The 25,072-nt window shown below is 45.0% G+C and overlaps 2 protein-coding genes and 1 long non-coding RNA gene across 5 annotated transcripts in view; 2 read left to right on the plus strand and 1 right to left on the minus strand.

The window, feature by feature from the left end:
* OGFOD1 (2-oxoglutarate and iron dependent oxygenase domain containing 1) lies at positions 1-14,939 on the plus strand. 3 transcript variants are annotated; one of them, XM_077931758.1, is made up of 13 exons: positions 1-217; positions 1,699-1,844; positions 2,774-2,820; positions 3,409-3,509; positions 3,698-3,814; positions 5,405-5,496; positions 7,642-7,770; positions 8,216-8,329; positions 9,119-9,198; positions 9,818-10,107; positions 11,062-11,184; positions 12,877-12,935; positions 13,373-14,939. In XM_077931758.1, the coding sequence occupies exons 1-13, from the start codon at positions 16-18 to the stop codon at positions 13,532-13,534; spliced, it is 1,662 nt and encodes a 553-aa protein (XP_077787884.1). In that variant the 5' UTR covers positions 1-15; the 3' UTR covers positions 13,535-14,939. The 3 variants fall into 3 exon arrangements, with proteins under 3 accessions (XP_077787884.1, XP_028595345.2, XP_077787885.1); XM_077931759.1 differs by lacking the exon at positions 1-217 and adding an exon at positions 326-419; XM_028739512.2 differs by lacking the exon at positions 12,877-12,935.
* The window catches only part of LOC144328429 (uncharacterized), a 253,965-nt gene extending 236,009 nt beyond the window's left edge, over positions 1-17,956 (plus strand). The window contains exon 2 of the long non-coding RNA XR_013393658.1: positions 16,594-17,956. This is a non-coding gene — a long non-coding RNA (uncharacterized LOC144328429). The remainder of the gene's footprint in view (positions 1-16,593) is intronic.
* The window catches only part of BBS2 (Bardet-Biedl syndrome 2), a 21,524-nt gene continuing 11,306 nt past the window's right edge, over positions 14,855-25,072 (minus strand). The window contains exons 11-17 of the mRNA XM_028739509.2: positions 23,822-23,993; positions 22,306-22,435; positions 20,553-20,684; positions 19,499-19,636; positions 18,124-18,236; positions 17,142-17,290; positions 14,855-15,354 (exon numbers count right to left, since the gene is read on the minus strand). Of these exons, the coding sequence (XP_028595342.2) occupies positions 15,212-15,354; positions 17,142-17,290; positions 18,124-18,236; positions 19,499-19,636; positions 20,553-20,684; positions 22,306-22,435; positions 23,822-23,993 (977 nt within the window). The 3' untranslated portion in view covers positions 14,855-15,211. The remainder of the gene's footprint in view (positions 15,355-17,141; positions 17,291-18,123; positions 18,237-19,498; positions 19,637-20,552; positions 20,685-22,305; positions 22,436-23,821; positions 23,994-25,072) is intronic.

Below are 25,072 nucleotides of genomic sequence, written 5' to 3' on the forward strand. Positions count from 1 at the left end.
TTGCCTAGTGTGCACATGCGTGCGGGGAAGATGAGTGGAAGGCGCAGCAGGAGCCGCTCGGCTCGTGTGGAAAACTCTGGTTCGCCCGTCAACGGAGAAGCGCCCAAGAAGCGGGTCAAGCAAGCGGTTCGCGCGGAGTTTTCTGCAGCCCTGAGAGAGCCGGCCCTGAAGGAGAAGGTGACCGCGGCTTGGGCCTGCCAGAAAGCCTTCGACCACGGTAGGCTTACGGGGCTTGGAGGCGAGGGAGGGAAGCAGCGAGGGAGGCGGGACCGGGGCGGGGTCCTCCGGCTTAGGACCTCTTTTCCATGGGCGCCTCCAGGACTCTAGTCCTCATGGAAGTATGAAGCCAGTGCCTGCGTTGTGCTGCCCCAGACTGGAAGTGCGGGAGCTGGGCGCGCCGACAGAACCGGTTTCGCGAGGTGGTGTGGTGGGTTGGGGCAGAAAGTTGCGCTTGGACCCGAGTTCACACCCCCCGCTCGGCCGTAGACCTCGCTAGGTGGATATTGGGCTGGTACCTGTCTCAGGATAACATACCTTAAAGGGCTGTTGGGAGGATCGGAGAATGGTCGAGAACTCTGAATTTGTAAAAGAACACCCCTTTGCCTATCAGAAGCCAAATTACTGTGTATAAGGCAGCTGTCGGCTGCCTTATAATTAATAGCCAAATTGGGTTTAATAACCTTTTGTACGTTCTATATCAAGGGTCTCGAGCAGCTCCTTATGGGAAAGGCTGCAACACGTGGGGTTTGTTAGCTTAGAAAAAGGGTGGGTAATGTGTACAGTATTTCTAAAATTACACATGTGGAGCGAGGGAGACAGCAGGTTTTCTCCCTTCCTCATAATACTAGAACTCTGGGCCAAGCTGAGATTCAGGACAAACTATTGTCCCTATTCACGCTGCCCAGATTTAACTATGGATTTCACCAGTACAAAATGTGATGATGGCTGCCAACTTGGATGGCTTTAAAAGAGGATTAGACCAATCCATGGAAGTTAAGGGCTATCAGGCTATCAGTTGCTAGTGGTTGTGATGCCTGCATACTACTTTTTGGATCAGAGGTAGTGTGCAGTTGCTGGGAGTGTTCAATGGGCGCATGCTTTTTTGTGGGCTTCCCATAGTTTGGCAGGTGTGGGAATATAATGCAGAACTAGATGGGCCTTTGGCTTGATCCAGCAGGGCCTTCCATATGTTCACAGATTTGGGAAGAGTCATCTGATGGTATAGTGTTCAAAAACTGTTTGAGACTGCAGGGACAAATGCTGTCCTTGAAAGCAAGTTCTGGGATTCAGCCACACTCTCATTAATCCCTGAAGTTGTCAGCGTGAAAATAGCTAACAAAGCCCTCCAAATTGGCCTGAAAGGAGGATATGCCGCATGCCCTGAGCCAGCGATAACGTATGTGGGGTTAAGGGATGCCTTGCATTCCTAAACTGAATGCCACTTGGCCCCCAACTAATAAACTTCATTATTTATTACAGGCCCCATCAAGTTCACAGTCGCCTATACATTATTTATTTGCAAGTTAACTATAATATAATATGCTGTCTATAATTTGGTTTAAGTATCAGAACTGAAGATGAAAAGGCCAAATTTGTCAGGATTAAGAGTTACATGCCTGCAGCTAGATAGCACAGTAAAATGTATACAGGGCTGTGTTATGTGTTTCAGGAAGCTGTTGTCTGCTTTGTTTTCTCCAGAGGCCATTGTCTTAGATCCTGTTCCTTTCCATCACTGTGTCATCCCAAACTTTTTCGAAAATGAGGACTTTTCAGAAGGTCTGCAAAAGGAACTTTTGGGCCTGGATTTCCATGAAAAGTGCAATGACTTGTACAAATTCAAGCAGGTGCTTTATTTGGCATATTTATTTTTTTTTAAAGTTTTTTGTTTGTTTTTTACTCTGCTCTAGCCAAAGAAGGTTGCTAAAGCATCTTAGAATGATCAACAATCCTTACCCTCCAGGCTTATGGTCTAGAAGACATGACACCAAAAGAAAAGGGAGTGGAAGAAAAAGCAAACTCTGGCACTAGTTATTTAGTTACAAAACTCCCTACTATGGATGGATTCTTATGGTCATTTTCCTATAGGCAGTGGCGTAGCGTGGGTTGTCAGCACCCGGGGCAAGGCAAGTAATTTGCGCCCCCTAACCCGTGGATTTGCGCCCCCTAACCTGTGGATTTGCCCTAACCCCAGATGTTGCGCCCGGTGCGGCCGGCCCCCCCTGCACCCCCCACGCTACGCCACTGCCTATAGGGCATGACTATCGGATTCATACATCTATTGTTCAGAAGCAATGTCAGTGGTGGTAATGATCGAGAGCTCAGATCAGTTTTATGCACAACCTGTCAGGCTGGTAGAGCTTTCTTTACAGCAGCTGCAGCCACTGCCCAACCTCTCCACTAAGAATGTTGATGGGAGACCAGGATGGCCTCAAGTTCTGTTCATGTGTTTGGGTTCTCCTTTCCATACTTTTTTTTTTGGGGGGGGGGGGAATCAGAAGGAAATACTACTAGCTGTTGTATAGTTGTGGGGGGTTTTTTGAGTGACCATACCGAGGAGGGCAAAGCTTACTTGGTCAGCTCCCTCTTCACAGGGGACTCTTCACTCTCCTTGCACACCTTTTAGATGACATGCGGTGGGAGTTGGGGACTGGATTTGGCAGGCTGTTTTAGCGAGATCATCCAGATATAAATGAAATTTGCTGTTACCATAAAAGCCATTTGGAGTGTAGGGTAAAAGTTGTAACTCTTGTTGCTTCTTGTTGCCTATGCATAGTCTGATGACCTGAAGAACAGAGGAGGGCCTTACATCGCTGCTTTAAGGTAAAATTCTGCTTTGTAATGTGCCAAAGACTACTGTGGATTATGATGGCCAAGTCAAAGATGCAGGGGTGTTCTTGTGTATGATGAGAACAACAGCAACTGCTGCGACCTAATTTTCCATGATACTTAAAAAGATAGTGGCAATTTGGCCTGCTTGCTTGTGTTATGCTAGTTATATCCCCTCAGTTCTAAAGCAATGCATACTTACTTGTTGCTCTCATGTCCTGTTTATGAGCTTTATAGAGGCATCTGGTTGGCCACTGTGAGAGCAGAGTGCTGGATCAAATGGACCTTTGGTCTGATCTAACAGGTTTCTGTGCTTAAAACAAGATTTGGGGTGGGGGTGGGCTGAAGAATGTGTGGGTTGACTGAGATATGTGCTGACTGTACTTCTACTAATTGGCCCCCACACCCTACTCAACCTTTGCTTGCTTTTTAACATGTATTGGGAGTATATGGAGACCTTTCAGGTGGATTCTGGTCTTTTTATCAGTAAAGATAGATGCCAAAAGGTCAGGTTTTATTCCACATGCAACATAAATGGTTGAGGTTTAGCAGCCTCACGTTCCATGTTGTTCCTCTTTTTAGAAAAGTTCTCTTTGAAGAGTTCCAGTCTTGGCTTTCTGATGTAACCCAAGTGGAGCTGGAGCCAACCATTGATCTGTCCTGTGCCAAATATGAGTATACAGGTAAGCAACCTACCTGCAGGACCTGTTGCAGAGACGAGTTCACTGTACTGGTAGGAGGGTCTGGGAACAGTATCTGATGGGTCCTGTTGACCTAGGGTTGGGGCAAAAGAATGAAGCCTGGTAGTTTATCTGGAACATCCAGTACACTCAGCACTGATCTTGCTCAACTAAATCATATGCTGTTGCAGATGCCTTGCTCTGCCACGATGACGAGTTGGAGGGACGGCGAATTGCTTTCATCCTTTACCTTGTACCACCGTGGGATAAAAGTGATGGAGGTACCCTGGATCTGTTCAGCACAGATGGTAGGTGCAATACAGTAATCCAGTTCCTCCTGCAGTATTTACTGTTGTGGGTTCTAAGCAAGCAAGCTATAAAAGTAAAGTTTCCATGCTACTTTTAGCTGGTTCTTTTGAATAGCAGTATTGCTATCTTAACTCTGCATTAGAGTGCTGCCAAAATAGTGCTTGTAAGGTTTTCCTTTTCTGTGACAAACCATATTTTCTGTGAGAAACATAATTTTAATGCTCCTCACCTCTCCAGCGTTTTCCTGTAACCCTCTCCCCCATGCTTGGTATCCTGAGAACCACCTACCACTTCTCATGAATACCACACAATCCAGGTTAGCCTTAAGCTCTCTGTGATTCTCCCCTCACTGCCGCTCTAACTCAAGGGATCTGATTCCATCATAGCAGTTGCACTGATTGCCAATCCTGGTTGATCACAAGTTAGAGTGTATGTGAACATTCCTTGATATTGCAGCATCTGGATGGCCAGCAGACCGCACAAGGGACAAGCAGCCATCTAGGCATTTTTAAAGCCTGGTATTACAAAAAAAGATAAAAATTCACAACCATAATTTAAAACATACAGAAAGTAAAAACCACAATAGACTAAAACAAATTAACTCATACAAATCTTCTAAACATCTGGGTAAAAAGGTAAAGGTACCCCTGCCCATACGGGCCAGTCGTGTCCGACTCTAGGGTTGTGCGCCCATCTCACTTAAGAGGCCGGGGGCCAGCGCTGTCCAGAGACACTTCCGGGTCACGTGGCCAGCGTGACGAAACTGCTCTGGCGAGCCAGCACCAGCGCAGCACACGGAAACGCCGTTTACCTTCCCGCTATAAAGTGGTACCTATTTATCTACTTGCACTTAGGAGTGCTTTTGAACTGCTAGGTGGGCAGGAGATGGGACCGAAAGACGGGAGCTCACCCCGCCGCGGGGATTCGAACCGCCGACCATACGATCGGCAAATCCTAGGCGCTGAGGTTTTACCCACCCGCGTCCCGTAAACATCTGGGTAGGCGTGTCTAAATAAGAATGTTTTCAGCAGGTGCCAAAAAGGATACAGTGAAGGCGCCTGCCTGATATCAATAGGCAGGGAGTTCCAAAGCGTCGGTGCTGCCACGCTAAACAATCAAGTTCTTAACAGATGTGGTACGAATATTATGTGGTGCCTGTTAAAATACTGCAGTATCTCCTCACCTGCGAAATACTGCCAGGCGAAACAGCCATTATGCTCTGGCCCTCTTACTGGTCCTGGCGATGTTTTGATACATCACCCAGGCCTAGTTGCTAATAGGTCATGGTCTGTAGCTTCAGGGCAACACTTGAGTCTTGGAAGCCTGATCGTTCCATCTCTTTCAATACTTTGGATTGGATGCCATCTACCTCAGTGGGTCATGAATGCTGTCCATAGTGAGAGTCTGCACAAACGCAGATGTTGGTTAATGGCCTGTAGGAGCAGGAGGTAAAATATTGGTTCAAAACTGGCAATTTCTCCCTGGCTTTGTGGTTGATCTGGAGATGTTGTGGTAGAAATGTGACTGCAGTATGGTGCTAGAACTGCATACTCAATGGTGTATGTTGTGTGATACTTTCCCCCCGGCAGATAACTTCCAACCTTTGGAGATTGTCAAGTCTGTGGTCCCTTCATGGAACTCGCTCACTTTCTTTGAAGTATCACCAGTCTCTTTCCATCAGGCAAGGAACTTCTCTCTTTGTTCTTTACATCCTCTGTGCATGTGTCCATAATACTCCTCCACATTCTTCTCCTAGCCTCTGATATACCCTGTGTTCCAGGAAACACGGCCTTCCAGTTTACTTGAGGCCCACCCTCTTCCTGTGATTTGTGGGCCTGGAGGTAGACCTTCAAGCCAAACTCATTGTGAGCCCAGCTTTTCGCCTTCTGTCTTGACTCTCCAAACCTAAATTTTCAGCTCCTCGTTCTGCTTTGACAGCTGCCTTTGGCGTAAGCCTGACAGTCCATAGGTAGCCTTCCCTCTGTGCTTTGGGGTAGGTTTGCCTTTCATCTAGAGCATCTGGGAGCAGGAGGCAAAAAGGAATACCAGACAGACTCGGTACCCTAGCCAGATCCTCTAGTGCAGTGTTTCCCAACCTTTTTTGGGCAAAGGCACACTTGTTTCATGAAAAAAATCTCGAGGCACACCACCATTACAGCCCCGTGACGTCAGTGCGCAGCGTCACGCCGGGAGGGACATGAATTGCTAGCAAATTACATAATCACCTCCTTGAGGGCTGGCTCATCTTCTCCGAAGGCAGAACCCCATTAATTAACAGCACAGACTCACACCATAGCCAAGACGAGGGGGGAAAACCTCAGTCATGCACAGTCATGCACATGTGGGGGCTAAATGAGGACGAAGACCGGGCAGAGAGCAGGGTTCAAATCACCCCACCTGGCCAGGACAATCCCTGGGTGCTCCCTTGGGCCACTCGCCTGACCCACCTCGCAGGGCTGTTGTTGCGAGGATAACACGGGGAGAACCACGCGCGCCCCCGGGAGCTCCTTGGAGGAGAAAGCGGGCGATGAATGCAATGCACGAAATATATGAGAGGCGACCAGGTTTTGCAGGTGAGGGGCCCCCGCCAGCCTCCGCTTCCAACACCCGGCGCAACGACGCCGAAGTTTCCCCCCGGGCTCAGCTCGGGGAGCAGCGCTGCTCCCCCCCGGCTCCCCTTCGCCCTCCCGGCTCTCTCTGCCGCCCACTGGGGACCCCCCTCACCTGCCAAGTCCGGAGCGCCGGTGGAAGTTGCATGCATGCATGCAGGGCGCCGCGTTGCCATTGCATTGCACTGCACTCCATGCAACGCCTGCACGCATGCATTGCCTTGCACGCCCGCTAAGGGGTCTCCCCGCCGTCCGATGCGTCCCCTCCGGCGCGGATGCAGCATTGCAAAAATAAAAAACCCCCGACGCAGCCCTACCTGGGGGGCAGCCGCCGCTCCGCCTCCGCGGGGATCCCCGGGCTCCATCCTGCCGCCCGATCTCCGGGGGGGCGCAGGCAGGCTGCGCGGGGTCTGCGCGGAAGAGCCCCTGCCCGCCCGGCCGCCGCCGCTGCGCTCATTCCATGGCCGGGAGAAGAGCGCTTCAAACAAAACGCCCGGCCCGCCAGGCCACGCTGGGAAACGTAGTTCGCGCACCCAGCGCGGGCGCGGAGCCCAAGGGCGAGGGGACTACGGATCCCGGCAGCCCCCGCGCCGGGGACGGAGGGGGAGAGGCCGGGTGCAGGGATGGAGGGACGGGTGGGCGGGCGAGTGAGTGAGTGGCAGCCGCCAAGCCTTGGCCGAGAGCCAGGAAGGGCCTCCCCGGAGGAGGAGGAGGAGGAGGAGGGGGGCGCAGAGCGGGAGGGAGGGAGGGAACCCCAGGGGTCATCTAGTGACGGCGCCCCAATCGAAAATTTGACTTTAAAAAAAAAAAAAATCTTTCAATTTTTTAATTTTTCCTGCGGCACACCAGGCAACATCTCATGGCACACTAGTGTGCCGCGGAACAGTGGTTGGGAAACACTGCTCTAGTGCTAGGGGTGCTCAAGATCTCCGCGGCCTCAGCTTCATATAGTTTGGTCACCCCACAGACATGTTTTATTTATTTGGTTCAAAACTTGAGTTAATCTGGCTCGGTGCAGCTTTGATCTGTGACATTTCATTTAGCTGATGCTTCATAATTGATACTAGATTTATTTTCAAATCCTGCTATGGCCCAGTCTTCAGGATGGTGTAAGACACAATTCTAAATCAGTAGAAGCCCCTTTGTGATTTCTCTTTGGTCCCTGTGCCAAAGACTAAAGTGCTAAAAGCATGTCCTTTTGATTTCTCCCATTCCAGGTGGCTGAGGTTGTTTCTGAAGAGAAGTGCCGCTTGTCTGTGAGCGGCTGGTTTCACGGTCCCTCAGTGGCAAGGCCAGTGCGCTATGTAGAACCACTTTTGCCACGGAGCCCTCACCTCCCTCGTGATGTAAATAAATGTTGCTCTTTCTATGACCTAATTCAACAGTATATTCACCACTCAGTTGCTGCATGGGACGGGGGAGCACAAACACCTACTTTTCAGATTCCACCCTGATCTCTGCTTCTCTTCTGCCACTAGGCTGCCACACAAGAGAGAATCCTTTGGGGCTGAAGTTTAATTCCACTCAAGTGGGGGCAGGAAATTCTGTGCCTGTAGCAGGCCAAATGAGGGGACACCAGTTTTATGTTTCCTGGCATCCATGCCAAATTTTTCATCAAATTTTAGCTCAGAGTAAAGGGGGGGGGCACGTTTTTCAGATATAGAGTCCACACAGTAAAATTATTCCAGATTCTTGTCCTAAAGGGGCTTCCTGGTGAGGGAGATTTCTTCATAATGGATATTTTGTTGGATTTTTCTTTCTTAGCCCTTTCCTTGTTTCATTTTTCCCTAGCACGAAATTTTATATGATTGGATCAATCCAGTTTATCTAGACATGGATTCCCAGGCCCAGATCCAAGAGGAGTTTGAAGATCGGTCTGAAACCCTGCTAAAGGATTTTCTCAAGGTGGGTTTTGGAAAGTCATTTCCTACCTTACAATGTTGTTCAGTACAATGGGGTGAGCAGAAGGACGGTTTAAAAAGGGAAAGAGAAAAGTTGAAAATGCCATGGAGATGCCTGCTTAATAATGTGTTGGGAGTTCCCGAGAGGAGGAGGTGCTACCTTGAAGGATCGCTTCTTGCAAATGAGATACAAATATTACATGACACTTGTCAAAGTGCCAGTTCTGCAGATTGACATGGTCAAGTGGGGATATGTGGAATAAGATCCTAATCTGTTAAGGGTGTGATGTACTAATAGTAATGCCTTGAATTTGGCTTGGTGACAAATCACAGTCAGTGCACATCTGAGCAGAGATATTATACTCTGACAGGGTCTCACTCCTGTCGGTTATCGTACTGCAGCACCTGTGTGTAAAAACCTGTGACTTTTGTGTGGCTGGAATGTAGCCTGTGGTATATTTCTGTCCCAATTTTGCTTCTTGCCCCTCTACCACTAAGGTATGGTCTAAAAGCTTGCCCATAAGATGGTGCAGTCCTTGGACTGAGTAAGGTTCCTCACTGCTGGGAATGCCATTACTTTCATGCAGTTAATCAGATGGAGGCCCAATGATCAGCTACGTGAGGCATTCCCCTGCAAGAAAATGAAAAACCATGTGTGGTTTAACTAAATCCTATTTGGACCTACTTGCTTTCTCTAGTTTTCTAGAGAAAGCCTGGCATGCAGCAGAAGGGCTAGTACTGCTTAGGCAGAAATGTTGCTTCAAAAGCTTTTTGAATGTGCCTTGGTTCCTAGAGAGAGAAATTTCAGCTCGTCTGTGAGGCTCTGAAGAAGGAAGGACTCAAATGGAGCAGCAGGGGGCCCCCTAACAAAAGGTAGGGCCATTTCAGGCTGCTTCTGTCTATATTGCATCTTGCTTCTTATGGTCAGCTGTGTTCATGCCAGCTCACCTATGCTGTGTGTTTTGAACTCATTTTGTTCTGCGATTGTAATTTGAGTGTATCTCGTGTATTTGATTTGCTGAGAACTTCAGTAAATCCATTTGGTAATCTTTACGTTTACAAGAGAGTGCCTTCTATATTTTAACGCTGCTTGAAATCCCTGAAGACAGATTGGGCTGAGCAGGACTCCTTTAGATTTGGATCTAGGGCTTCAGCATGCTGCCTTGCTTCATGTCCATAACCCCACTGGTAATGTTGGAGGCAGAGGGCATAGAAGTGTACTCCCATTGAACTGTTCTCCCACTCTTCCCCCCCCCACTCCTATATATATAATTCATGAAGGATGGTGCTGTCAATGGCTACGAGCCACAATGACTGTGCTTTGCCTCCATTGTTGGAGGCAGTAATGCTTGTGATTGCATCATGTGCTTTATTTGCATAATGTAATCTCTTTGTATAACTGGGGTTGCCTTAGTTCAGAATTTGAACAGGCTATCCTTGAGGTGTGCAGAGTGATGTAGCCCCTCTTAAGAATGCTTCTTGTCATTTTTAGGCATTATGACAAAGCTGAAGAGGAGAGCCTGCCGGACATCTTGAAAAATTGCATGGAGCTATTCCGCTCAGAAGCCTTCTTCCTACTCCTTTCCAACTTCACAGGCTTGAAGCTGCACTTTCTCGCTCCTGGGGAAGAAGACGATGAAAAGGAAGGGGAAGGAGAAATTGCTGCAGGCGGCGATTCTTCCAGATGCACACAAGGAGAAAGCAGCCAAGAGGAAACTGGCAGTCGGGAGTACACAGAGGCACATGGGAGCATCTCTGACAACAAGGTCAACAGAGAGTGTGGTGTGTAAATCACTGCTATCCAGTTGCAATGATACCTTATTTTTCAACATAGCCACTGCCTTATGGTATGCCTTAACCATGAAGTGCTCAGGGCCCAGTTCCTAGACAATTCAAACCACAGTTGTTACATTCTACTTGGGCTGGATTAATATTCTTGGGATCATTTTTTGTCACAAGACTAGCACCTGCTGATCAAATATCATTTGACCTAAAATAAATCAATATTCTGAAAGTTGTGAGTTCCGAAGAGGAAATTTAGCCAAAAACTATCAAGTCCTGCATTTCTATATTAGAGGGTCTTTGTGGGAGTTTTTAAATATGTTACTATTAAGAGTAGACAAGCATATATGATTCCTTGGGAGTACACAGATTTAATATTTATAACTTAGTTTGTATCCCTTAAAGTTGTGTGGGTATGTTTGAAGCTGCCTAGGCTGGAATCTCCAAAGACAGAAGTGTGACAGAATGCGCCAAATAACTTCCTGCCCCTCCTGATGATTTGACTAGCAAAATCAGAAGGAACTATGCAAAATAGGGAAGCTGTATACAGATTGAGGAAATTTTTGCACTTCATTGTGGAATTGAGCTTTCCTTGGTGCCGCAATTGAATTGCCTGGGCAAAAATAGTAGTTTGTGTTACCTTGGAGTATGTTGAGAGGGACTCTCCAGAGCTCGCATCCATTTCTCTGTTGCCTTCGTGCATGTGGGGAGCAAAAGTGCACATAACTGGAGAGGGTTTTTTCCAAAGCCTCTGGCTATTCTTACTAGATCTGGAGAGGGTTAGAGAGGGTTTTGCCTGTCATTTAGCTTGGAGGAAAGCTGCTGGGTTGAATGGGGAATGGGGTTGAATGGGGAAACCTTGGGATCTGAAGCTATGCTAGCCTCTATATAGGAGACTTGTGGGGTCTGTCACCTGCTCACCAGTCATGTCCTTTTGGCTATCTTCCTCCTCAGACTCAAGTGTCCCTCTGTGTACTGGAGAGCTGAGGCATTGGACCAAAGGTTGCTACACTCTAGTCCATGATGCTGAAACAACAGAGTTCTCACTAGATCTGCTGCTCTTCTGTGGGTGTGAAGGTTAGTTTGGTTTTAAGCTGACAAAACAAAAGCAGAAATATATCTCGATGCCAATTTTTATTGTTCAATACGCCCAATGCATTTTGGCAAGAATGTCTTAAGGGCTTATGTGCAAAGATAATGCTGTAAAGATTCTAAGCTACATAAAATAAAACTTTTATAAATACTTTAAAATGTGACAATATATAATACAAACTTGTATGCAAGTCAAACGGCCAATAAGTTATGGTCCATATATAAACACACTCACTTGTATTTCTTAGTGAACCCAATCGCAGAACTTTCTGTTATAAAAGAACTTGGGCAAAATCTTATGGGAGGTCCACCTCAGATTGCACAATTGAATAGGTGTCTTGCCTTCATGAAAAAAGAAAAGGGATCACCACTAAACTCTTTGGTGTTTGATGCATTCAGCAACTGTTTCTAGAAGGCCACCTTTTTTTTTCAGCTTCAAGATCCATGTATTTATTTTCTAAGTAATGTTTTTTTTTCTGCCTGATGTATTTGTTTCACTGTCCACTGTCCTGTAGTTACATCATTAAATTTAAGATAAGCCCTTCTTAAATGCATTCTTCCTCAAATGCATTGGTGTGCTTTCTTTTGGTTTTAAGCTGCCTTGAGCATTTATGTGAAGCTGGGTAGAGACCCATAAATAGCGCAAGATGGGTCTGTTCCAGACTTGCATCTCCCGCAGTGTTTCTTGAAGTATGCCCAGAGGGAGCAATCCAAGATGTCATAGCACACAGCTTTCAGCACAACCCAGGTAGGGACAGGTGTCCTTTTCCTGTAGGTGCATCTGTGCTTGAGCACAAAAGTCAGCCGGAAAACAGTTCAGCTGAGCTAGTCTCATTCAGCCAATGTGTGTATTGTGGGGACTGGAAGCAAGAATGGTCTATTGGCATTTCCCAGAACTCTGGTCCTCTTGCTTTGTCTCTTAGTAAACAGGGTTTTTCTTATATTAAAAGGAAGACAACGAATAAGAAATACTTGCTCAGCTGCCTGAGACAGAGGAGAGTAATGAAACTTCCTTCAGACATCCAGGAAGCACCACCCCCTAAAGCAACCCTTGCCAATCAGACGTTCCCTAGAAGTTTTGGACTACAACCATCTGCCAGAACCAGGCTGTAGTCCAATACATTGGGAGGGCACGTGGTTGGCAAAGGCTGCCCTAAACATAATGAAAAGTTAAAAGGCAAGCTGTAAAACCTTTGTTCCATCATTTTAATGCTAAGACTTGGATTTGGGCTTTTTATACTGCTGCTTTTCTTTATGTAGCCCATGAATATGGGTACAGTCATACCTCGGGTTAAATGTGCTTCAGGTTGAGCATTTTCAGGTTATGCTCTGCGGCGACCCAGAAGTAACGGAGCACATTACTTCCAGATTTCGTCGCTCATGCAGACGCTCAAAATGACATCACGCGGAAGCAGCGAATCACAACCCACAGACACGGGTTGCGTTCGCTTCAGGATGCGAACGGGGCTCCGGAACGGATCCTGCTCACATCCAGAGGTACCACTGAAGCTATAAGCTGCCCCTAGAAGGTTCTTTTGAGGTAAATTTGACAAAAGCTACATCTAAAACAAGTCATATGCTTGGCATACAACTTTTCTTAATAGTTCAATGGGAGTGAGCAGTGACTTTGCAAAACTTTGCAAAACAAATGACAACTGCTCATTTCTTTTTTTCAAGATTGGGACGTGGAGTATGGTGGCTTTACTTCATACCTTGCAAAAGATGAAGATGAAGAGGTAAGCAGTTGTCTCTACCCCTCTTGTGCTTTTTATCAGACCATTTTGAAAGCAGTTTACTCCGTGCTCCCCATGACCCATACATAGGTTTGGGACATGCACAGGGCAACTGAGTACTTTTTCCTGAAGTGTCAGCAATTCACGTTGCCCGTTTCTTTTTTCTTATGGCAAAACATAGATTGGCTTAAGCTTGGGGGGGGGGACAGTATAGTGGTGTGGGGAGGGGATATCTTCTTGCTCACACCTATCATTTGGAGGGCTGTGTGGTGTTGCTGTTTTCAAGAAATCTGCACTGAAACCTTTCCTAATTTAACTGGAGCAGGAGTTTGATTCACTTATTCTACACGTGTACAAAATAAGTTCTTTAACCTGACCCTGATACCGGAATGTCTCCTCTCTCTGTCTTCTGCCAAAGTAAATTGTGTTTTTTCTTCAAGCTGCTGCTGATCACTCCAGAGATGAACTGTTTGGCCTTGGTTTATAGAGACCCAGAGTCGCTGAAATTTGTGAAGTATATCAACCACCGTTGTTTGAAGCAAACAGCCAGAGAGACAGAGCAAACTGGATTCTGGGACATTTGCTTTGTTTACTATGAATGACAGTTGCCACATGGACTCAAAGAGTTGTATAGTTGGGTCCCGAGGGTCATCTAGTCCAATCCTCTGCAATGCAGGAATCTCAACTAGATCTTATATGACAGATGGCCATCCAACCTCTGCTTAAAAGCCTCTAAGGAAGGAGAGTCCACCACCTCTCATGGGAGTCTGTTCCACTGTCAAACAGCTCTTGCAGTCAGAAAGATCTTCCTGAAGTTGAGTCAGAATCTCCTTTGAAGACATTGGTTCAGGTCCTAGCCTTTGGAGGAGAAAACAAGCTTGCTCCATGTGACAGCTCTTTAGGTATGGCTATTGCATAATACCCACCTCCCTCAGCTGTTCCTCAGCAGGCCTGGCTTCCAAACTGTTGACTGTCTTGATCATCCCCTTCTGCACATGTTCCAGCTTGTCAATATCCTTTGTAAATTGTGGCACCCAGAACTGGACACAGGACTCTTGGTGCAGCTGGTTCTTCCCAAAGACAGGTGGGAATGCTGCTGGTCTGCCTGCACTCCGTAAACAAATATGGTGTTGGAGGAACCTAGGACAGTACCCCTGAGCAACTTCAACATTTACATTAATGCTGCATCAAGTTCTCACCAGTCCAATACATAGGATAGGGAGCAAAACCTGCACCTCATCTTTGCTGCAAGTGGAGATGGTGGTCTGAATGAGCTCTACTGTCAGAAATCAAATTTGCAAGCTGAAACCATATAGGGAAACCAAGATTACAAAAAAGGGGCTTCATTTTCATCTAATTACTGGTGATTTGGAATGTGTATTTCATTCTCTGTACCATTACCTCATCCTATGCAAGGGCTGCAAACACATTCTTCTCAATGGTGGGAAGGGCAGGGTGTTCCTCCTGTCATTGCTTACCACCATGTCATCCTTTTTGGCAAGTGTGGTTACTGTTGTATGGAAGCCCAAGACAAACTTTCTTTTTTCCCTGGGAAGGGGGTCAGCCGGTTTCTGCTGCTGTAGTGCTTAGGGGTTGTGGGTTGTTGCATGGAAGGGCAATGCATAATTGTTACATCAGGCATGATAAGAGTGATTTTTAAAACAGAACTTAGGGACATGTGTCCTAGCAACTTAAAACAAGAGGGTCACAATAAAAAGCTGTAGTTTTAGGATTTCATTATATAACCCACCTTTTGACTGAATGGGGGCCTTAAGGTAGCTTAAAAAGGGGTATATTTGATTTTATACATGAAAATCAAATATACTTCCCTTTTTGCCATTTACAAGGGCTCAAGTATCACAAGAATATCAACTAATGATATTTAGTGGTCACAAATTTCTTGAGCACAGAGAAGAGGGAGCTTGAGGTCTGATTGTTTTATTGAAGATTACCGATCTTAAGTGCTGCAACATACTATTGCTTTCATCAATAAAAATACTATACATGGCTATATAAGATTCATAAATAACCAACATTCCCTCTTCAGACTTTGGTCCTCTCTGACAGTGTAGAACAGTCAGTTGTTTCTCTGTTCTCTTCCCACTACTATAGACTTCAGCTCCTGCTAACAGTTTCATAGTAATATTTCTATACAGGAGCACTATATGTGCATCCTATTTTGCTGGACTTCCTTTACCCAAGCAGGCTCCAGGGTGTGTGATACGTCAGCTGCTACACCACTTTGCCCATCTCGCTGAGCTGACTGCCTTTTAAAACGATCATCCCACTGCAGTCTCTGTCAATCTTTTCTTTAATAAAGAGGAAGTGACTCCCACACGCATTATCTTGATGAGTGCATTAACGTCGTTGTGCTTAATAGCTTCACGGCATGCAGCAATCACCTGTGTCTTGGGCCTACCAACTGCAGGATAGAAAGAAAAAGAATAATTAAAGACTGGTAGTACATAATGAACTCTGCAACCTTAAACATGAATAATGGGAGTAGGTTGAATGTGCATAATATTTTTGATGCAGTATGTTACAAAAGGGATGAAGACATGAAGGGAAACAATCATCACACTGCCATTTTGCCCTAAGTCCTGATAAAATCAGATATTTTCTTCAGCACCTCAAAAACTCTGTTCTTGAACACATTCCAGTGGTACTGCAGAAGCTGGTTAACAAGATTCTTAAACTTGTTGCAGTCACTTTGCAATTTGAGAAAGAACTGAGTCCATCCACTGACATATTCCCATAAAGAACAGGGACAGCTTATTCAGAGATACCTGCTCTCATCCAACTTGCTACTTCATGATTTTTCTAAATTCTAACTGTCCTCTTTGACCAATTCTATCTGGGAGGAATGCTAAACTGGCACTTGTGTGCCAGTATCTCCACACACACACAGGAGGAGGAATCCAGGATGCTAGGAAAAGGCCACTGGTAATGCAGAATAAAAGAGGCCAAGGATTAGGGGGTTTATATCATGCAACAGAAAACCAAAGCCCTGTCTAAAAGCAAGGGAAACAACCCTCATGACTCCATACAAAATAAATGGAGTAAAGGAGCATCTCGGTGTCATAGCATTTGCAACTCTGACAAATGTGTCACAGGATTAGACTAAGATACTGTGCCAGTAACAATTTTTTGTACCAGCTATATTCTATGTCCCTCCCACACATACACAATAGTTTAACCCCTGCAGAAAGCATACCCCATTCAGCTGCCAGGAAGGGAAGATATAGAAGACACTGTGATCGGTAGCATGGTATGGGGAGCAAAATTAGATCTTCCCCTAACCTTTGAAACAGAAGGAGCAGATTGCCCTCTGCCTTTCAACTGTCTTAGAGTGGCTACTGCAGCTGCTTAAAGGAAGATGAACCACAGGTACAGGCAATGTCCAGAAGGAACCAGATCCTTTTTGCAAGTGCTTTGTTTCTAGTACAGCACTGTTCTTTCAGAGAAACAACTTCACAAAATGTTACCCTCACTGCAAAACAGAAGCTCTGCAAAAAAAAAGTATTCAGCAAATTTCCCTACTCTTACCACATGACAAACTAACAGATTTAATTGCCAATAGAAAGGAAATGCCAGTATGCCCTTCCCTCAAGCAGCCTGGTGAGTAACTGCTCTCCCTTTTTCCTTCCTACATCCTTTCAAGATACAGTGGTACCTCCAGTTACAAACTTAATTCGTTCTGGAGGTCCGTTCTTAACCCAAAACCGTTCTTAACATGAGGCGTGCCTAATGGTGCCTGCCGCCACACGACCAGCTCGCATTCCGGGGCAAAGTTTGCAACCAGGAGCATCTACTTCCGGGTTAGCGGAGCTCATTACCCAAAGCGTTCATAAGGAAGACTGTACGTAACCCAAGGTTCCACTGTATTTCAAACTGCCATCCCATACTCTAATCCTCCTTTTTCACATTCCTTTTGCATAATTTGGGAACATCTCTGTGTTGGAAGAAGTCTGAAGTCTGTTTGAACTACAAATAAATACATCTCTGGAAAAGAAGGCGTGTAGTGGGGCAAGATGGTGGACCTTTGGCTATTTTCCCAACTGAGTATCCACTTCCAAAACCTGTGGCTTGCCAAGCTGAGATGAAAAGTAGCCATTGCCTGAAAACGCCCTCATTTTTTCATCTTTCCAGCAAGGAGGGCATGAGCACAAGGAAAATGCTGGTTCACCCCACCCCTTCTCAAGCACATACCACGCAAGCGTCCTGCTCTTTGGATAGCCTGGTTTACTGCCTTGAGGTTATTTAGAAGTTCTGCGTGATTGCTGCAGCGAATATTGTACTGGGACTGCAAATCCCTGTTGAGATAATATAGGTCTTTGTATCGCTTCTTCATATTTTTCCTGTGAGAATAAGCACAAAGAGTGTAACTTACAGGCCTTGGAAATCAATCATTGCCCAGAACCAATCCCATTCAGTTGTTACAGGGAATGTGACTAAGATGACAAATATATGATGAAAGAATAAAAATTGGGCTCCCAAATGCACGTTTGAGTTAAAAGTGGGTCCTGGCTCTGAGATGTGTGTGTTACAATAACCATTTATTCACACTGGCCAGGATGCTCTTCAAGAACAGCTTCTGCTAACCTAGGAATTTCAGTACCAAAAAAAAACCTTGGCAGATTTCAAGACTCCTCGATCTTCCCACCCACTTGATCTGTATCCACCGTCAGTCTTCCTGGAGGTAATAGGTTAGAGATTTGTCATCACCCTACCCCTTGCATAGGTGTAGATGCCTGGCATACATAAAGGGTCTGCTAAGGAGCAGAACAAGCAAACTTGAGCCAAGGCTGCATGAGGAGGAAATTCTTGTGTTTTCTGAAGAAGTTAAACAAGCAGGTGGGAGAGCCAATAGCACTGGAAAATGCTTGGTACTCAAAGCACTCTTGTTTCTTACATTTATTAAGATTGTTGTTTTAAATTTTTCACACTGCTTTAAGTAAATTTTGTGAATTAGATAAGTTAATTGTTTGCATAGTATTATTAATAATAAATAATAATGTGATTTATTACCTGCCCTTCACCAGAAAATCCCAGGGTGGCTCGTAGCAATACAGTATTTAAAACAGTTTGAACAAGTTACAGTAAAAAAAAATTGGCTGTGCACCCTAGTGCCAGAAAAACAATAGCTAGTCAGAAATATGAATGCAGGGGAAATGATACAAAGCCAACTTACATGTCTCCCATGAGGCGTGAATCTTCTGCTCGAACCAACATGCTGCGAATGAGATTGGAGTGCTCCGCCATGTCAGCTGTGAGCTTCTGAGAGAATGTGTGAGAATTATCCACCTACGAAGGAGCATCAGTCACATGTTAGGGCAACTAAGGTACACATCAGGTAGACTCAAAAGATTGAAACAGTTTTTGCAATAACAGGCAAAAATTGTCTTAGGCTGCAGGGACACTCTACTAGGGCATTGGTCAAGACCCAGAAGCCAAACAGATTCTCAGCACCCATGATGTTGGAGCTCTCAAAGACATTTGGCCAGAGGGCTAGTTCCCTCCTCAGGACAGGTAAGAGGACAGGGGCCCTCCCTGAGATTTCAGAGGGCTGCGGTACTTCTACCCCATTGTCTTGCTTATCTGGCACCCAAGGTCATTAAGCTCCCAGTCCAGCCCAAGTTACCATAATGACAGAAAAAGGCTTTCACACTCTTTTGTGTAATGCAGCCTGTAATTGAAGCTGTTTAAACGGGGTGGGGAACCTTTTTGGTTCCACAGGTCGGATTAAACAGGTCACCCAGATCAATCATATGGCTTCAGAATGATGTCATGTGCAAAGTCCTGAAGTTGGGACTTCAAAGCCCCCTACAAGGCACAGATAAAAGGGAAGGTCCCCTTCCTTTAGCAGTGGTTTCTATGGAACCCCTGCTAAATAAAGGGTAAAAATACCCTGCGAAAACACCAGGAAATAAACTCTGTTTCAGCAGAGAATTGCAATGCAAATCCCTTTGTGATTCTGGAAGAGGTTTGCATGGGATCTGCTGATGAGCAGGAGTGAAATTTTGTTCTGTTTGGCTGCATGCTGCTATTCACTGCTGGGAACAGGGACACAACAGCAAGTGCAGGATTTAAACCAACCCTAGCACCCACCAGCTGGCATCATGAGTGATGTCAGCGGATGGGCAAGTGGGAATGGGTTGAGGGAAATGGCCTCATGTGCCGACAGGCCAGAGGTTCCTCAACCATGGTAGAAACTTGTTCTCTTGTTAAAAGCAGGTTTCAAATTAGACAAACTCTCCAAACAGAAGGCATGGATCTGAATAGCCTGGCTACTGTGAGAGAAGCAGTCGATTCCCAAACAGTGGGGAAAACTAGAGTATGGTGCTGTTTCAGCTACTACCTAGATAGACCAGTTCCCCATTTCAGATCCCCCAGTTTTAGGCAAAAGGATAAACAACATATTCTGTATGCAATTCCTCAAAAACATCCCTTGTACAAGGCCCACTGAAACCAAGGATGTGCTTAGCTCCTATCCATTCCAACTCGTGTAAGCTTATTTCCAGCGTATTGTATCCCTCAGCAGCATTTGAAAACTCTTTCTCACTTACAACAACTAGGGCCTTTCGCATCTCTTCAAAATATGCTGGGAAATCTGCTTCAACCTGCAAGTCTTCAATTGCCCAAAAGGAGGCCATCGACTGAATAATGTCACCAGCCAAGTCAATGTTGTCGGTGTTAATGGAGATCTAATAGACCAGAAAAAGAACAAGAGACATGTCAGATTTGAACCACTCTCCAGCGCTTCAAAGGATAGTATGCAAATAAATTATTCCACAAGCACAAGTACAATAGGACGTCTGCCACTACCCCCTGCTGCTTGCCCTATACTGTCACAAAATCAACTCTGGAGAGCTGATTCTGTTGCACAAGGAAAAATTCTCACACCAACAGAGCCTTAGTGCCATGCTGAATGCAACTCAAACACTTCACAACACTAGGGATAAGTGGATTCTCTTGATCCTGAGACTGCATCATTGCTGAGAGCTGGTGTAGCCCTAGGAATTCAATTGGATGGGAGAGTATTGACAGACCCATGTAACAGCAGCAGAGTTTAAAGGGGAGGAGGGAGAAAGGCAGTGGTTAAAGAGCTTTTCATTAAGAGGACCCTACAGAAAACACCATCCTTGTTTGGGACAAACCTCTTTGTCCACTTCAACCCTTATATCTCTTAGTGTCTAGTTGTCCACTGTGAGGCTTCCAACACATTACTTAAGAATCAACACCAAATAGATGAAGAAGCAGCAGAAAGCCACTGCCTGGCCCATTTGAGCAGTTCTCCCCATCACGTTCTCTGTCACCAACTCCGGTGCTCACCTGAGAATCTTGCCACATAGTTCCAATAATGCAGTATGGCAGAAAATCTATTGGGGGAGAGCAGAATTTCCCTTCCTCTGCAAGTAAGTCCACCAAAGTAATTAATCAAAAATGTTTTTACTAGCCTACTAATCATTTGTGGTACACAAAAGAAAAAAGAAAAGAGCTATATATGCTTTAACTAACATTTCCCTGCTTGGGCACCTTAGGTGAGATTTTGCATTGCCCCAAGACCAAGGCAGTGCCTATTTACAAGACTAATTGCAACACCACAAAGCAAAATGTTACCTCCCCACTGGGCTTCATTTTGATGCACAGCTGCCCCGCGTCACGCAGGGAGGTAAAACAGACTTCAAAGGACTCATTGTGGATCGCCATGTCCTCTGGTAACAGGAAATTTTGTTTCAGCCACATGATGACCTTGGAAACGTAAATTCACAGCATGAGTAATCTACAAAGGCTTCAAAGCTCTTTTGATGTGGTACGTATACACCACGCCTGGCACAAGGAGCCAGGATGTGCAGCTTTCCATGTCCTGCAAACTCTGAATGCCAGCCTAAGGCAGAACATGCAGCTGCATTCATTCTAAACAGAGAGCATATCAGGAAACGCAAGCATTTTACCTACCAAGGCATCAGTAAGGATCCAGGCGGTATTGCCCCTACCAACACCATCAATGCCTGGCCTTTTTCGCAGATTATGCTATGCTCTGGATACAGTGGAAGGGAGCCTTAGCTCCTAATGAGGGTTCATAGAGTGGGTGGGGCTGCTGGAAAAGGGAGAGGAGCAAGAGGAACAATGGCTCCTTTTATGTTCATGAGAGGAGCATCAGTGGCAGATGTGGCATCAGGATCAATGGATCCTGGACCAGCTCCTTGCACTCTCTCACCACTGGCTACCAAGTGCCACACTCAGACTAGATATTTCATGTTTATCTAATAACCTGCTCCAAGTCTTGCAGGTCAATGACAGGAAGCTCCCGATGAAAATTTTGCAATTTAGGCAGCATTGCCGCAATGGTGGCAACGATCACCTGCTCCTCCAGACTGCCTTATACCTCTGGGGTGATGCTAGGAATGAGCTTATGATACCAGGTTTCAGCTCTCAGCCTGACCTACCTAGACTGCTTTGTATTCCTGCTCCCAAAAGCTGCACCTGGTCACCCTGATACATCTCCAACCAGGTTTGTGTTACAAGGTGTGCATCTGACCTACACCAGTGTCCTGGGCACTCCCCTCTCTCTCTTTTAAATTATCCTCAATGGGCAAGAGTGCTGCTATCTGCTGCCACCCCTTTTTGCCTCTTTTATAAAACAGGCTATTTTCTCTCTTCCCCCGCAGCAAAGTATCAGCACCTACTAATCAGGTCCTTTCCCAGTGCCACAAAACAGGAGGCAAAATTAAAAGGAAGCCATTTAAAGAACCAGAGAAAAGGTTAAATTCATAATATTTGCATATCGCATTAGGTGAACAGATATGAACACCACTGGACTATTGTCTACATGGGCTCGGTACTGTATCTTTTCCAGTCCTGCTACCCGAGAACTAAATGTAGCTTGAGATGCCAGGAACACACTATTCACACCATGCATATAAAGCGCTATGATACCACTTCAAACCAAAGAATTCTGGAAGTTGTAAGGATGCTGAGAATTGTTAAGATAACCCCTTTTCCTCTCACAGAGCTAAAATTCTCAGAGTTCAACTGGGAATTGTAGCTCTGTGATGAGAACAGGGATCTAAATAAGATCTTTATTCTTAAAAAAATATCCCGGTTAATCTCTGCCTTGGATTGGAACTGATTTTATGCATGTGCTGTTGTTGTTTCAAAGTGTTCTAATATTTATAATTGTTTTCTAAACTGATGTTATACATGCAACTGTTTTAACTTTCCACATACGGAACTATTTTTATATATATGTTACTGCAAATCCCTTTGGGATGCCTGATGGGAAGTGATTCATAAAAGAAGTAAAATAATTAATAAATACACATTTAAAGTATTAACTACATCAAGGTTGAGAAAAGAATTGAAGACTTACTGTTTGCACCCTCTCACTGATTGTGAATCGTACAAAGCTTAAAGGACCAGGAGCAGAGTCTGGACTACTCAGAATATACATTGAGAAGCGAGGGAGTTGCCTTGACAGCTCAAAGACATGGAATTGCATGCTGGAAAGACACCCAACAGAACAATCAAGAGGACTCAACTGGTATCACATGGTTTCTGGTATAAAAATGCACCTAAATAATTCATGATCCCTGCTACAGAATTCTCCAAAGCCCCAGTTCCTACACTAGCTAGCATCACAAAAAGTTGACCTGGAAATGAAAACAATGATGAGCTCCAGCTTATTTTTCTTTTATTCTAAGTTACATTCATTTTCATGCTAGTATCCACAACAGTCTGCCCAATCATGCACTCTACAACAGAAGTATACAGAACTACTTAACAAAGTTGACCAGGTAGAATACAGAGTAATGATTTAATAGAAACTATTGCTAAAGTCTCTAGTATGTATCAAAGTCCTGGACACCTAAGCTTTTGTTTTTTTAAAAAAAGAGCAAGCTTCTAGACCTCAGGGATACACAGATATATTTTAAGGGGTGATGGGAGTATGTGTTCAAGATTCTGAGGCAAGCAGGGGTTCTCACTGGTCAAAGAGAGAATTCTGTTTTGCTCTTTACAACTCATTATCCCTTCCTTCTCCCCATGTGCCCACAAACCGATTCCAACTTCTATAATCCTTACTGCTTCCTAATTGTGATTATGTCCATTTCCTTCCTGTACTGTCAGGATTGTATAGACCTGGCACTAAAAACCCAAGCCACACCCAGGCAATGCAAAGCAGCAGCAGAACAGAGTGCGTTATACCTCACACATCTGACTTCTCTGTATCAAAGAAGGCAGGATTAGAGCCAATTTGCTTCTGTGTTAAAGATGCTGATAAGTCAGTATCTCATATGAGATTGTTATGGCAGAGCATCCAAATGAGGGGGGATGGGGTGCTGCATTTTACTGATGCACACATTATTTCCAAAACTTTCATTTGGGTTGGTACCAAATTTAGAATATTTTGGAAAAGACAGACAAAGGGAGAGATAGTCACAAGGATGTTCAGGAGAGAAGCCTTCTCAGACTACTGCAGGCCATGACCAAAGCTTCCTTTGAATCCTAATTGTCAAACAAATAGATCCCACAAGATCATGAGCATGACTTTGCAAAAGGGGGAAAGGTTGCTTTGACTTCTTTAACACCAAAAGAATGAACAGATCCAATATACATAATCCAGTTCCATACTGATAATTGTTCAAAACCTTCCCCATTGAAATATGCAGATAAATTGAAAATGCTGAAGCTGGTATTGGTGGGCTCAAAGGACTAAGCAAAGACTATTAACCCACATGATTTAGACTGTACTGTTCCCCAAGCAGAGAGCATGAGTGAAGATGCACCCCATCAAAGTGACAGTAACCAGGCAGCTCAAGCAAATGTGTCAAACACACACACAGCTAGAGAAAGCCTCTTTTGTATCTACCTGCCAGCATCACCCTTACCTATTCTTGTAGCCGACAAAGGCCTTGATGTTCAGCTCCACTGGAACATCTTTGGGAGGGGTGAGGGGAATTTTAATGCGGCTCGAGAGGTTCTGAAGACTAGGGTGGATCACATGACTCTCACCTTCAAATATTCCTTCAGCAAAGATCAGCACCGCTCGGATGATTGTGTCTTAAAGAGGAGAAAAGACCTGACCAATAAGTGGCTTTTCTTTGGCATGGCTTTCAAAATTAAGCAAGGGGGGGGAGGGTACTAAAATGTAGATTTAATGGTGCACCATATTGTGCCAAACTCTGCTGCATAGTTAAAGACAATGAAAGCAATACAGTAACTGACAACTATGAAGGAATCTTATAAAAGTACAATAGGAGGAGCCACTGTTATTGGAATCCTTCATAATTACCAATTATTTTCTCTTCTTTCTCCAATACCTTCCAATCTTTGGGCTTGCAATAAATATACTAGTGCTTAGGTGATGAGGGTGTGTATGACCCAGATATTATTAACCTTCATAAAACAGACACCATATGAACACACTCCCCTTCAGGGTGCGATTCACAGCATCTAAGATTCATTGAAACTCTCCAGTGAGTACCAGAAAAACAGCAATAGCTATTTATTTAAAGTGCTGAGTGATTTTAAACATTCCTCTCCCAAGGCCCAACGAGCTTCTCTAGGACAGGGCAGAAACAATTAAAGGGAACCAAAAGAGAAGCAGGGTCACCTTCTGCCTTTTTAGAGTGCTGCTGTCCAAACATTTGCAGAGAAAAGAAAAAAGCAGGGCTATACCAAGCCTTATGCCGTATGCCTTATGCCATTTATGCCATTTATCTTATGGCATATATGCCTTATGCCTTGTAAGCCTTGTGCCTTTTATGCCATGTATGCCCCTTATGCTGCCTAGTGCTAACCATATATCTTTGCAACGTGGGATGCCTCCCAAACAATCTTGCTTCTTGCCAAAGAGTAGTTCAGTGTAATAATGTTTCAGAACCCTGTATCTTTGAACACAAAAGGATGCTAAAAGCTTAAAATAGTGAGCATTCTTCAGACCAAGTAGCCCAAATATATGTATATTCCATGCATGGATAGCTGAGAAAGCTTAAAGGCTGAAAAGCTGCTCTTCCATGTATCATGGAGGCCTCCTGCATGCCAATCTGAGAAATGATCCAAACAGAAGGAAATATGCACCTCAGGACTGGAAAGAGCTGAAATAAGAGCTAGAAAGCATAGGTTAACCTATGGAAATA

This window comes from Podarcis muralis, chromosome 7 (assembly GCF_964188315.1).
Source record: "Podarcis muralis chromosome 7, rPodMur119.hap1.1, whole genome shotgun sequence".
Lineage (NCBI taxonomy): Eukaryota > Metazoa > Chordata > Lepidosauria > Squamata > Lacertidae > Podarcis > Podarcis muralis.

What these genes read in the sequence shown, in the direction of transcription:
- OGFOD1 (XM_077931758.1), top strand. Translation starts at nt 16, where the DNA reads ATGCGTGCGGGGAAGATGAGTGGAAGGCGCAGCAGGAGCCGCTCGGCT. An exon ending in TGCCAAATATGAGTATACAG is followed by an intron (nt 3,510 to 3,697) that starts GTAAGCAACCTA and finishes ATGCTGTTGCAG; the next exon opens with ATGCCTTGCTCTGCCACGAT. An exon ending in TGCTAAAGGATTTTCTCAAG is followed by an intron (nt 8,330 to 9,118) that starts GTGGGTTTTGGA and finishes CTTGGTTCCTAG; the next exon opens with AGAGAGAAATTTCAGCTCGT.